Source organism: Clarias gariepinus, chromosome 3 (assembly GCF_024256425.1).
Source record: "Clarias gariepinus isolate MV-2021 ecotype Netherlands chromosome 3, CGAR_prim_01v2, whole genome shotgun sequence".
Classification (NCBI taxonomy): domain Eukaryota; kingdom Metazoa; phylum Chordata; class Actinopteri; order Siluriformes; family Clariidae; genus Clarias; species Clarias gariepinus.
In genome coordinates this window covers 15,432,756-15,447,429 of record NC_071102.1, presented here as the reverse complement: position 1 = coordinate 15,447,429, position 14,674 = coordinate 15,432,756, and the positions used below count along the sequence as shown (strand labels likewise).

Genomic DNA, 14,674 nt, shown 5'->3' with positions numbered 1-14,674 from the left:
GATATTAAATTCTCCAGCAATTAACGCTTTGTCTACAGAAACGACTAGGTTTGAGAGGAAATCTGCAAATTTACTAAGAAATTCAGAGTACGGGCCTGGAAGTCATTAAATGATGATTAGTGGGATCGACTGAGCTGACTTCAAATTTGTAGCTACACTTGTTATGTTACTATAAAAAACTTAAAATGAATTAAATTTGTGTCCGTGTTTTGTACGATAGACAGATTATCAAGGCAAGGCAAGTTTATTTGTATAGCACATTTCATACACAATGGTAATTCAAAGTGCTTTACATAGAAGAACAGAAAATAATCATGAAATGAAATAAAAGATAATAGCAATAAGACTTTTTAACAAAAACTTTTAAATTTCATTTAAAATAAAAATAAAAACAGTTTGCAACAAAACTAATTAAAATTTAATAAAAAAATAAAAGACTAATTAAAACTAATATAAAACATAATTTAAAATAAAAATAAAACAGTTTAAGATATTAGATAAACGTAAATAGTGCAGTCAGTTCGGACGTAGCACAGTGCTCATTGAATATATGCATAGCTGAACAGATGAGTTTTGAGACTAGATTTAAATGTGACTAATGTTTTAGCACATCTGATCTCTGAGTGACGACTCTATGCAGCTAGCAGACGGTTGGTTTAGCCTGTCTGTCTGCTCCCTGGCCTGGGCTCTGGATTGTCACCGATTAACTAGGCCTCTTCTGAGAATGTGCTATAATATAGGAAATGAGAGCAGCACCTTCCTGAGTGGGATGGACACCGTTCCGCACTAACAGGCCAGCTTTGCCCTCAAAGGTCTTGCAATTGTCTATAAAGCCCACATTATTTTCAGAGCACACCTGGACATCTAGCAGTTCAGCGACCTTACATACCCCCATTGGGGGGCAAATGGGCAAACATACACAGAATTTGATTTGGCTATTATTCAGATTATTAATATAATTTACAGTCATCTAAGCATACATTTTTCTTTATATAAGGACACTGATATATATATATATATATATATATATATATATATATATATATCTCCACACTCCAGTTATATTAAAACTGCTGTTGCTTCCACTGTCTTTTCATCATTTTCCATTCCCTTTTACTGTCTCCCCAGTCACTGCTGCGCAGCTGTGCACGTGTTACATCAGTTTATTTGTAGCTGCACAAAAACAGGATTTTTTTTTTTGGTCTGTGTACCTGGTTTCAAAACAAATGATAAAAGATCATAAATGAATTAGAGAAGCGTTTGGATAACTACAAACTGATACTTTGGAAGGTGATAAGGTTTTTAATGAGCTGGAAAATTGATGCTTGCAGTTTTCTGGGATTCTCAGGGGCCAGTATTGGAACATTATCAGGAAAAACGTTTAACAATCAACAGTGCTTGTTACAGTAAGATGCTTATTAAAGAGCTAAAGCCTAAACTGCTATCCAAGGGTGTTGTAATCTTGCATGGCAGTGCATGTCTGCACACTTCTGCTCACACCTTGCAGAAAGTAAATTTTGGGGTGTTAAAGGTGTGTCCTTGTAGTCCGACGGAGCAAAATCAGCACTATAAGGAATCCTCCCTATAGTCATGTTTTTGCTCCATCTAACACAGACGCAGATTCACTTCTGATGAAGTGAAGAAAATGATGCATTTGTGGTGCATTTTTTTTAATGAGAAAATGTGAAAGCTTTTTGAAACACTTAAAACACTTATGAATAATTATGACACATGAGGCAGACAACCAATAAAATACAGTGGCAAAAACAGGACAGGGATAACATCAAATACAATTGGCACTTATAAACAAACAGTAATGGAAGTCATTGTTCATATTGTGATAGTTCAATGCATGCTGAAACATGGTGGTTTCAAAACTAATGAACATTTATCGAGCTGGATGCTAATGCCTTCATTAATTACATTTAAATATATAAAATTACCTCTTATTTATTAGTAAATTAGCTCTTTGACATTTTACTATTTTAAATAACTGCTTTGAGACTTAATTGGCATTAAAATATTTCATGTTTTACAATTGTAAACATGTCAAAAACTGGTGTCTATAGTATTAATTGACAGTCGCATAAGAGACTAAAAAGGGAATAAATGAATGCATGGAAACAAGCAAACAACAAACAAGTAAGTGTTATCTAAAGCAAAACAGTTTTAAGAACACCATACAGTTTTTCCTGCAAGGGTAGTGTTAAAAAAAACACACACACACACACACAACCTGCATACTTTGTATATAAAAAACCACCTGCATATGTGTGTCCAGTGTATGTGCTAGGTTTATATGTGGATCTTTCCAAACTCTGTAAGGAGTGCAATGATGAGAAATGTGACATAGAAGAGAAGGAGGAAGATGCCATAGGCTCGGCTCAGGTAAAAGCATTGCAGAGGAACAAGTATAAATGAGAAGACCAGGGAGAGACCCAATGCTGCTGCCAGCACCCAACACAGCAATCCTTCTGACTCCAGCTGTGCACAGACAATGAACATTTGTTCACATTTAATTCCACAGTTGATTATGAAAAATACAATTAAACACTCAGATGAACATATCACTTTACTCTTACGCAGAGTTATTTTTTTTTTATCTATATGCAAAGAAAATTCATGTAAAGATTATAAAAATTAAATACTTTTCTGTACAAGACAACAGATAAAAATAGCTGGGTTTCATAACATTTAATTTATCCTTATCTAGTAAACTCATAAAATTTCCAATTCAGTAAGTTTAGTGATGGTTCATATGAAATTAATATTATAATTATGAAAGGAAATAGATCCATAAACAAAAGAATTGTTTATATGTTTAAAAAAAGGTAAAGAATATATGCATGTTGTTGATTCCAGTAGCCAGGAAATGTTCAAGTTCTGTAAAATGTCTTGGTTGCTATCAGGCACTACCTGGGGGGCAAAAGTAAAGTTTCTACCTTAAAAGTCAGTCTCTAATTTGGTTCTATAAGGTTAGTGGTGCTAATCAGCTTAACCATTTTACTATTTTAAAGAACTGCAATGAGACTGAAATTAAATTGGCTATTACTGTGTAAAGGGCACAGTCACTGCTACATGAAGATAATTCTTTCTTGTTTAAACCTAATAAAACTGATTAGATTATTTAAAGTTTACAAATGTAAGTATGTAATTATGCAGTTAAGCAGTTAAAATTCTTTGTAAATGTCAGACTTTAGTCAAGAAAAGAATCATATGGAAATGACTTTATTCCTAAATCAACCAGTATCATTAATAACATAAATAGATTCAACAAAGGTTCAGCAAAATGTTTGTTGAATTCTTTATTACAGTATATTATAGTATCCCCCAACCTTATTTATTCTAATCTAATTTGGGCTGCTACCAGTTCCTCTGTTTTTATTGGAAAATTTCCATTGCAAAATAGATCTGCCAAAATTGCTAAAACAAGTAGCTGAACTGTAAAATCTCCAGTCCCATTTTTTGTAAACTAAATTGCATTAGCAAGGTCCTAGGCAACAATTTCAAAGCAGACTGGGGTTTCAAGATATTTTGAAGAAGCACAAAGAAACCAGCAATGTTGAGGACTTTAGATGCAGGGGCTGGACAAAAAACCTTAATGCAGCAGATAAAAGACATCATGATTACTTCCCTTTAAAGATGCAAGAAATCACAGCTATGTTTAAAAGTGAAAGTGTCAGCATTTTTACATATACAATGTGATGAGAAGTCACAGGATTGTGACTAATCAGCTGTGTTGCCCTAAGAAAACTACTTGATAGGGGGTCGAGATTGATCCTATCAATAGTGTGATGTGCATGTCAGGGTAAGAAGGAAACTGTAAAAAGTCTCTGGAGAAAGTGTTATGATCTGGGGTTGCCTTTGCTGGTCAGGTCTGGGCACAGCAACATTATGTGACGATAATATGCAGTCCGCTGACTACCTGAATGTACTGACACCAGGGTATCACAATTTTTTCATCCCTGATGTATCATTTTCACACATACATTAACTGCCAAACTGTGCTAAAGGAGTGTTTTTATGTTACGTTATAAAATATCTATGAAATACAGGTTTCTGATGAGCCAATTTATCTTATAAAGGATGTATGTTGTGGTTTCATAAGGTCAAAAACATATGGAGCTCACATAAGGGAAAAAGCCCTTGTGGGTAACTGTAGAAATTTCCTTTGCTACTAATGTGATGTCTTGCAAACTAATAAGCTCCTTGGCAATGAGAAGTTTTTAGCTGAGACTAATGCATTGTAAAAAATGTATATTTGCTGCTTAGCGTTAATGTAATAAGCTAAAAATTTTAACCTGTTTTTTTAGTAGATACATTGTGTAGAAAATATTTAAATATTACTGTAAAAGTTTGTGAGAATTAAAAGATTTAAGACAATCACATGTTAACAGTTCTCAATAGACATACAATAAAAAGTGGAAAATATAGTAAATCAGACATACCGTGACGAAATTATGAGATTTAAACATCTGCAACAGACAGCCAAGACCAACTCCAAAAAGCATATCTAAGGTAGAAGAATGCTAAGGCCTACTCAAGACTGCGCACAAGTCCATGAATGCAGAGGCAGTTTCAAGTCCCTATTAAAAAATAATAATAGTGACAGCTGAAAAAGTACTTTTTATTAAAAGGATACTGAAAATGATGCCTCCAAAGCAGGCAGAAATTGCCATTCGGGGGTAGCCTTGTCGTGCTATAGTGATGTCAGCAAAGCAATCTGTTGAAAAAAAAAAAACAAGTATTCAAGTATAAACAAAAATTCAGGACAAGTCTCCTGTTACCGCTGACTTTCTCATTTCAGATCTCGACTCAATTTCTGTTCATTTATTATTAAACCTACTTTTTTGATGTCCAGTGTTAAAATAAAACAAACTTAGCGGAATTAATAGAGAAACATTACCGCCACACTTAAAGGCTAACAGAAATAGAATTTAATATAATTGGGAGAGTCTTACAGTTGTAATGTAACATTGTACCATTGTGTACCTCCAATGCTGTTTCCCCATGCAAGAAGTGTGAGTCCCAATACAGTATTACTTAAATGAAGGATGATGCCCAGCAGGTGCAATACATTCACAACTTCTGAAGCCACTGTGTTGATCCACAAAGCACTTACTATAAATCCCAGTAATGCAAAGAGCTGCAAAAACAAAGTCCATGTTAACGTACAAATAAGCCAAAATATTATTGCACCCAATTTTTTTTTCTTAAATTCATCCTTTTCACTTCATTTTTAATCATTTTCATTTGCTTCACTATGCGTTTTCATCATTTGAATAATATTCTATCAGACTCGCTTCCAAGATTAACTCCCAGCTGTGCTTTAGTCAGAGTTAATTTGGGCCTCAACTTTGGAAAGAAAACCCCTGACACAATGCTGACTGTAAATTACAACAGGATTGTCAGAGTGACTCTAGATTAAAGCATTGTAAGTTTGTAAATTAGGTAAAAATACTTTTCTTAGACTTATTAAATTGAATATAAGTATTATATATTAACTTTATTGTATTTTCTGTGTTTTTTCTCTGTATTTGTTGGACTAGAAAAAGATAATCATGGAATTAATTCTTACAAAGTGGTAAACAGGACGATGTGCATTATTGGTAGTACAGTAGACTATGCCTGAGAGAAAGGCACCAACAAGTCCTGTGAGCATCCACACAGGAAACTCTCCCTCAATGAGGTACAGACCGTCTGCAACATATACACAGAGGAGTAAATATTTATCAATACAGTGGAACCTTGGATTACGAGCATAATTTATTCCGGAAGCGGGCTCGTATTCCAAAACAATCGTAAATGAAATTTTTTTTTCATAGGAAATAATAGAAATTTCCATTCCACAGCCCCAAAAAATAAATACATAAAAATTATCAACACAAAATATATAGTAACAATAAAACAAATTAACCTGCACTTTACATTTAAAATAAAGTAAAAATAAATCCTGACAGATAAGTGTTTCCATTTATGCGTGCAGGCGCTGTGTGTGTTTTTTTCTCTCTTGTGCGTGCGGAATTTGACACTGTGCCAATTCACACACTCTCTCTCTTTCTCTTTTGCCTTTAGTGTGTGTGTGTGTGTGTGTGTGAAGCAGAGCTTTACACACACACTAAAGGCGAGAGAAAAAGATAAAGAGTGTGTGCGCGCATGTAAAGCAAAAGAAAGTCTCATTAGAGATTAAAAATCTATTTTCTCCTCCTCTGTCATTATGTGTGTGCGTTGTGTGTGCGCGTCATTTAACACTGTGCCGGTTTACTCTCTCTCTCTCTTTCTCGCCTTTAGTGTGTGTGTGTTTGTGTGTGTGCAAAGCACTCCCTGTCTGCTTCACATACACTAAAGGCGAGAAAGAAAGAGAGAGAGTGTGTGACGGTGTCTCTGCGTCAAAACAAGAAGCGCATGCGTGATACATGATACTCGTAAACCAAAACTTGCTCATTTTCCAAGTCAAAATTTATTAAAAATCTTGCTTGTCTTGCGGAACACTCACAAACCATGTTACTCGCAATCCGAGGTTCCACTGTACATAGAATATTTTATGCTGAATATGCTGTTTCAAAAAAAGGGCATAGTTAAGTATTTATTGGCTCATTAAATGGCTTAGTGTTCCATTCAGTCAATGAGGACAATAAGGAAGGAAGGCATGACTAAAAATGCTAAACTGAGGGATAAAAAATGTGCACGCCTCCCTCTCATAGTTAAGTACTTCACACTTTACTCTGATAGGTAAAAACCCAAGTGTCACTTGTGTTTAGTCCTATGTTACTTACATATCCCTGAGCTGAAGGTAAGTACACACACCAGTGGCGCAGTAAAAAGGTGCAGGCAGTTAAGAGGTCGTTTCCAATTACGTTCCTTCTTACCAGCATCCACAATTGGAACTGTCAGCAGCAGCACCACTTCAAATGGCAGCTAGAGAGGTGAAGACCACTTTTAACACTTGAATTATGGATTTAAAATAGTACCAACTGACATCCCCTAAAACAGCAAACCTGAATTTAAACGATTATTTAAAAAAGTGATAGGAGTTCTAAAAAGGCCTTGTAGAAGGTTCTACAGGACCTGGACAACATTTGAACAACATAGCAACCTACACAAGATTTTCTAACCAAAGTCAAGTGAATGTTTTTACCTGAATGATCTTGAGCACTTTCCAACCCCAGTGTATCCTCCTCCAGGTCCTTGAATCTATGGGGTTAATAGCCCTCAGGAAAATGCTACTGGTTGAATACTCAGTAAATATCAAAGGCTCATACTCCTCCTCTGAAACACACACCCACATACAGTCATAACCTTCTGCATTTTGCATGTGGTCAAGCATTCAGTAACCCACCAGGTATCATGTAATGCTTTCTAACTGTAATTAATTATGCAATATTATCAGCAAACCCACAGACTTCAGATGTGCTAAAAAGTATTCCTGCTGAGTGAGAGCACAAAAATCCTTGACTTACATTAATTGCCTGTATCCAGCTTGCTTTTAATACTTCATATTTATATCAGTACACCATTAGAGTTAGCTTTTATAATAACCTCCACTTTTTTGGTGAGGCTTTCCACAAAAATTTGGAATAAAGTTGTGGAGATTTATTTTCTTTCAGCCACAAGGGCATTAATGCATTTGGGCACTGATGTCATATTATGTTTTTTCGATTTATAAATTATGTATATGTTTATAAAACAATAATGGCAAAGAAAATACAGTGTTGAATCCAGTTGTCAAAAAAACTCATTTCATATAACATTTTTAAACCTCTTAAAGAAAGATCAGAAGATGTGCAGTCATATCACACCAGGTGTCCATGTTTGTAACATCTTTTACACTGGTAGATTCTATGTCCAAACTCTCCCTCTATTATTGAAGTAATCACCTGAAGTCCGGGAGTGTATACAGAGAAAGAGGCTAGCTAAGAAGAAGTGGGACACTAAGAGGACTAAAGAGAGTAGACAGGAGTACAGGGAGATGCAGTGTAAGGTGAAGGTGGAGACGGCAAATGCCAAACAAAGAGCATATGAGGACTTGTAGTTGGACAGTAAAGAGGAAGAGGTGGATCTGTACAGTATGGAAAGGCAAAGAGATAGAGATGGAAAGGATGTGCAGCATGTTAGAGTGATTAAAGATAGGGATGGAAATGTACTGACAGGTGCCATGAGGGTGATGGGAAGATAGAAGGAGTACTTTGAAGAGTTGATGAATGAGGAAAATAAAAGACAACGAAGAGTAGAAGAGATAACTGTTGTGGAGCAGAAAGTAGCAAAAATCAGAAAGAGTCAGGTGAGAAGGGCGTTAAAGAAATGTGAACATTTTGGAGAGTGAGAGGATCCCAAAGGGATGGAGGAGAAGTGCCAATCTTTAAGAACAAGGGGAATGTGCAGAGCTGTGGCAACTACAGAGGAATAAAGCTGATAAGCCAAACAATGAAGCTTTGGGAAAGAGTAGTGGAAACTAGGTTAAGTGCAGAGGTGAGCATTGGTGAGCAGCAATATGGTTTTATGCCTAGAAAGAGTACAGATGCAGTATTTGCTTTGAGGATGCTGATGGAGAAGGTAGGTACAGAGAAGGTAGTAAGGAGTTGCATTGTGTCTTTCTAGATTTAGAGAAAGCGTATGACAGGATGCCAAGAGGAATGAAATCCTGAGGAAGTCTAGAGTGGCAGAGAAGTATGTTAGAGTGGTGCAGGACATGTATGAAAGCTAAGACAGTGGTGAGATGTGCTTAGGTGTGACAGAAGAGTTCAAGGTGGAGGTGGGTCTGCATCAAGGATCGGCTCTAAACCCCTTCTTGTTTGCTATAGTGATGGACAGGATGACAGATGATGTTTGCAGATGACTTTGTGCTTGGAGTAAAATCTAGAGAGGTGGAAGTATACGCATGAAAGTAAGCTGTAGCAAGACAGAATACATGTGTGTGAATGAGAGCAAACTAAGTGGAACAGTAAGGCTACAGGGAGCAGAGGTAAAGAAGGTGCAGGACTAAGTACTTAGGGTCAACGGTCCAGAGCAACAGGGAGTGTCGAAAGGAGGTGAAGAGGCGTGTACAGGCACAGTTTGGAATGGGTGGAGAACAATGTGAGATATGTCATGTGGCCAAAGAATATCAGTGAGAATAAAAGGAAAGGTGCACAAGACAGTGGTTACACCAGCGATGCTCTATGGCTTAGAGACAGTGAAGAAAAAGACAGGAAATTGAAGGAAAGACAGTAGGCAGAGTTAGAGGTAGCAAAGATGAAGATGTTGAGGTTCTCTTTGGGAGTGACAAGGATAGATAGGATCAAGAAAGAATTCATCACAGGGAAAACCCATGTTAGATGTTTTGGAGATAAAGCCAGAGAGGCCTGATTAAAGTGATTTGGACATGTTCAGAGAAGAGATTGTGAGCACATTAGTAGAAGAATGCTAACGTTGGAACTGCCAGGCTGGACGTCTAGAGGAAGACCAAAGAGGAGATTTATGGATGCAGTGAGAGAGGACATGAAGTTGGTTGGTGTGAGAGACAAGAATGCAGAGGATAAAGTTAGAAGAAGGCAGATGATTCGCTGTGGCGACACCTGAATGGAAACATCCAAAAGACAAAGGAGAAGAAGATACTGGTGGAGGAATCTAACTGACAGTTTTCTCAAAATTCTTTGGGAACTAGAAGGCCATTTACCTTGAATTTGACACATACTCATATGAAATGTTTGGCCGGATCTACCGAGTACAATGGAATGATCTTTAAAAAATGTACCGTTTTTGTGTTATGAGGATGGGGTGCCAATCCATGGCAGGACACACACACACACACACACACGCAGCTTTACACGCTACAGCCAAATTGGAATAGCCAATAAGCCTAATCTGCTTGGTTTTGGATTGGTGTAGTGAAAGAAAGTAGTGGAAGGAAACCAAAGTACTCAAAAGAAACCTACCAAGCAAGGGGGGAACAGGCACACACATAGGAATCTAATCCGGACCCTGGAGGTGCAAGGTGAAACTGCTAACCACCAAGCCATCGTGCCGACACTCAAAATCATATTAAATAATTTCAATTCATTTCTGAAATCATTTCAAACATCAAAGCATAAACTATAATGGGGTTTCTATAGTGGACACTCAATTATTCAGCAAAAAAATATCTTTGATTCTCTGTCCCCAATGTATGCTAAGTTTTGCACCCATCCCCACACAACATATAATAGAATAGAGTGCTATATCTCCTTTCTTGTTTAAACTTCAAATGGAGAAGATTGGTCAAACCTTTTGGGAGCAATCAAGAGCTGGTTGTCTGTTTACTTTTAATGCTGCAGTATACCAAGACATTCTGTACGGTTGTGTGTTTCCAAATTTTTGGTAGTGGTTTAGGGAAGATCCAAGTTTGATGGTAAGCTGTCCATAATATATACTCAGCAAAAAAAGTCCTCTGACCTTCAACTGTTTTTACTTTCAGTAAACTTAATGTGTAAATATTTGTATGAAAACGAAAAGAGTCAACACCATAAGACATAAACTAAAAATGTTTCACAATGTGTCCCTGAATGAAGGGAGGCTTAAAATCAAAAGTACCAGTCAGTATCTGGTGTGGCCACCAGCTGCTTAAAGTACTGGAGTGCATCTCCTCCTCATGGACTGCCTATTGCGGACAGTCTGAGCACTGATGGAGGGATTGTGTGTTTCTGGTGTGACTCAGTTGTTGTGGCCATCCTGTACCTGTCACGCAGGTGTGATATTCGGATGTACCGATCCTGTGCAGGTGTTGTTACACGTGGTCTTCCACTGCTAGGATGATCAGTTGTCCTTCCTGTCTCCCTGTAGCGCTGTCTTAGGCGTCTCACAGTGCCGACATGGCAATTTATTGCTCTAGCCACATCCCTGCAGCATGCCTAATGCACGTTCACGCAGATGAGCAGGGACCCTGAGCATCTTTCTTTGGGTGTTTTTTACAGTCAGTAGACAAGTGTCTTTAGTGTCCTGCGTTTTTAGAACTGTGACCTTAAATGCCTACTTTCTGTAAGCTGTTAAGGTCTTAACGACCATTCCACAGGTGCATGTTAATTAATTGATTATGGTTAATTGAAAATGCATGGAAAACATTGTTTAAACCGTTTACAATAAAGATCTGTAAAGTTATTTGGATTTTTACAACATTATTGTTGAATTACACAGTCCTGAAAAAGAGACGTTTCTTTTTTTGCTGAGTATATATACTATTGAGAAATTAAAATTATAAATTTATAAGGCAGGAAAAGAGCTCCTCACCTTGGTTAAACTCTGTAGAGTTTGGTAGAGGTTCCTGGATGGAGCGTGACTGGCGGTTATAAATATACGCACTCACCACCACAGTCACAACATATAGCAAGTACAGTGCCAGATATCCTGCAGAAATGGACAGAGGGATGCAAATTGTACCACAAGTCAATATAGTAATTAAATGTAACCTTTAGAACATACTTTGAAGAAATGTGAAAACAAACAAACAAACAAAATCAGATCAAACCAATGGCTTCTTTGAGTTTAATTTGTCCCTTGTAAAGAATGTTGAAAGTCCAAAAGACAGCAGCCATATAGAAGATGACATCACGCAGAAAAGGGCGAGAGGCCACAGTGAAAGGCTTCACCAGTGCAACACTCCCAGCAACAACTGTAGTCACAAAGATGCCTGCCCCTTTTAGAGTGAAATATACAGTTAGTTTAATACAAACATTATCTTTAGCCTAAAAGTGTCTTTTGACAAATAAGAGTATTTGAATAACAAGTTAAGTTCAAAACAATAAAGTAAAACCTAAAGACTTACCAAACAAAGCTCCAATAGCCAGTCCAGCTGTCTGTGGACGGGAGAAAGCAGCCATGGCACTGAACACATCTGGAGCCCCGTTACCAAGAGCTAAAAATGTTACTCCCTGCACATCAATACCATTATGGAAAAGGACGCAATAAAGACATAAAAATTGTTTTAACCAACTTCAGCCCAATAATTATTAATATTGTTTTAATACAAGTGAGACCTCTAAAATCCATTTAATAGAGGTACAGCAATGTAATTTTCCTGTTTTCCCACTATAAAACATTCTGTAAGAGCAAAAGCAAAGCAAACGTACCTTCTTACAATCATAAAAAAATTATCAAGTCGCATACTCTCCATAATTAAGTTATATTGTTTTCTCAATCTACTTTTTCATTAAACTCTTTGTAAAAGCAAAGAGAAGTGAAGTACATCATGATAAAGGATACAGCCACATTATGTGTCAGCTTCAAAGTAGAGGAGATAGCTGAGAGGTTGGGGCAAAAACTAAAAAATAATTAATAAGAATAAAAAAAATTATAATAAAATAAATAAATAGCACACTCAAATAATATTTTACTAATAAGCAATAATATTATTCAATAAATATTCATTTTCCTTGCATTCTAACCACTTAAACCTACTCAACCCTTAACACATTTTCTGGATTAATAACTGAAGCAGAAACATATGAAACACTTTTAAATCACCAATAGTACTATTCAACGGGGGAAAAAATCTGTTTTCTTTGCATGAGAAAACATTTTGTTTGTAAGTGCAAGTTTCTTCAATGAAAGTGCACATTTATGTTATTGGAATTCACAAACCACAATTTCCCCTTTCTACTTGAGCTACTGCAACACCAAACAGGGCTCTGGTAGATGATCTATCTTTAGGTTCTAAAAGGCTGCATAGTGTTATACATGTCCAGCAACATATAGTCTATGACTGAACCCAAATGACAAGAATCTATGTTCATATAAGGCTAATCGGGGCTACTGTTTTTGTACACATCACATTTGCTCATTTGGGGGTTTAAAAATATTAATCCAATGTAAAATATAGAATCATTTGTTTGGGTAATATGTCCAGGCATTCACTGCAAAATAAGTGGCCTTTTCTCAGATCTGAAAAAGTCTGAGAACTTGGGCAAAGTTCATCAGATAAGGACTAGTCATGGGTTTGATCCCATGTGTTAGCTGCAATACCATGATCACACCAGTAGGGCTTTATTTTTAAATAATCTGTTTATAATATATATATATATATATATATATATATATATATATATATATATATATATATATATATATCATCAGGTTGAGATTTAAATGTCAACTCTCCTTCTACTGCTCATGCACCTTGTTTGACAACCTTAAAGTAATGATTACCCTTCTAATGCACATCAAAAACTTGCTAAAAGTTGAGAACAAAACTAACAACTCTGATGCAATCAGTCCAAGAATCAGGAACAAAATCATTAGCCAGAGAACCTGGAATGAGGAAGCAAACAGAAAGAGCAAATCATTAGAGCATTATTTAATGAGCTAAGTATTGTTAGTGTAACCGTAGGACTACATAGAAGAAAGTGTTGTGTTTATTTGACTTTGTCCAAACACACATACTCAACTGTAGAACTCTTTAAAATCATGTGTGCAAGGGTTATTATCAAACATTGGACGTACTTACATAAAGGAAAATAGCAAGAGGCAAGAGGTTAGGAGGAAAGAAGCAAAAAGTGATCCAGGGGTAATTCATGAAGCCACCCTCGGCGTAGCAGTCTGTGGTGTTCAGCACAAAGTCACAGCGCTGGTCGGCCGGCAGCGTCATCACCTTGTCACACTATTTAAATAAACATTTAAGACTTGGCAGCGTAAAATTGAACAAACCTGGGCCACAAGTTAGAGCCCCCCCATCCCGAAAAAACAACAACTTAATTCTCGAGTTTCATTTATTCAACAAAGTCATGTAACAGCACGTCACACAGTCGGGAAACAAGTCATACATTTATTCATGTTTTCTTTTTTAACAATTATTTCATCATGACGTATTTCTACCACAGTTCCCTCACGTGCCGAACATACCCCGTCCTCACTGCTGCTCCTCAATGCAGACGCTGTAACTTTATTCAGATTCCCTCCATCAGTCTGCAGCGGAGTGCTCATTACTGCCACAGTGCTCCATTTCTCCGATATAACACATTCTAATTTCAGAATTAATGTCAGCGCCGCGAGCAAACACACAGCTGTCATTCCTGAACGCGGTCTCTCCGCAGCACTGTAGCTGGGCCAGCATTTCTAATAGATTCACTTCCTTAACTCGGATGTATCGCAACGAGTACGGACAGACTGCACCCGTTTTTCAAGCTAAAGATGTTCATACTATGTTTAGGAAGAATTCAATAAGGTAACAAGTGCTTTATGCCGAACACGAGCTAGACCTAAGAATTAAACCTCATGCTGTTTTAGGCATAGATTACAAAAGTTGTGTCTTTTTGCCTGGAAATGAGTGATGTGTCGTTCTCTAATGAGTCGACTCTCATATACAGTATAAGTGTGTTACACTCATGCTGAACGCTTCCTTTTAAACAGTAACCATCCGTTTCATACACGTTTTATTTCCTATGCTCTAATATTCATACTTTCCCTATGGGAAGAATTGTTAATAATTTAATTATTTGGGCAGAGCTGAAGGACCAGTGCTGCTAACGAAAAGCGCGCACTATCAGAATCTTTTCCCGGTTTAGGAAAACAAGCCGTTTGGGAGCCGATTCTTTTGGGTTAGCTGATCCAAAAGAACTGACTCACTGAAAAGAACCGGAATTAACCTCACTTCTTGTGCTGCGTCCGACCTGACGTATACGTAGTAATTTGATCGTTGCAGTGACGTCATTTTCCACATGCGAATCGG

At 37.0% G+C, this 14,674-nt stretch overlaps 1 protein-coding gene across 1 annotated transcript; it reads right to left on the bottom strand.

Annotated features, from left to right (window-relative positions):
* Nucleotides 1-225: 225 nt before the first annotated feature.
* slc8b1 (solute carrier family 8 member B1) lies at nucleotides 226-14,278 on the bottom strand. Its single transcript, XM_053491572.1, has 14 exons — nucleotides 13,849-14,278; nucleotides 13,454-13,606; nucleotides 13,205-13,257; nucleotides 12,214-12,271; nucleotides 11,777-11,882; nucleotides 11,480-11,647; nucleotides 11,242-11,358; nucleotides 7,139-7,269; nucleotides 6,777-6,918; nucleotides 5,579-5,700; nucleotides 4,993-5,146; nucleotides 4,643-4,723; nucleotides 4,449-4,513; nucleotides 226-2,484 (listed from the first exon to the last, which is right to left on the bottom strand). Exons 1-14 carry the CDS (start codon nucleotides 14,014-14,016, stop codon nucleotides 2,296-2,298), a joined length of 1,707 nt encoding a protein of 568 aa, XP_053347547.1. The 5' UTR covers nucleotides 14,017-14,278; the 3' UTR covers nucleotides 226-2,295.
* Nucleotides 14,279-14,674: the final 396 nt, after the last annotated feature.

Bases quoted from the DNA above. Each gene is read 5' to 3' on its own strand.
- slc8b1 (XM_053491572.1), bottom strand. From the start codon at position 14,016: ATGACAGCTGTGTGTTTGCTCGCGGCGCTGACATTAATTCTGAAATTA. The intron at 13,607-13,848 runs GTATGTTCGGCA...TTATTTAAATAG, and splicing joins GGAGCAGCAGTGAGGACGGG to TGTGACAAGGTGATGACGCT. The intron at 6,919-7,138 runs GTAAAAACATTC...TCACCTCTCTAG, and splicing joins AAGTGCTCAAGATCATTCAG to CTGCCATTTGAAGTGGTGCT.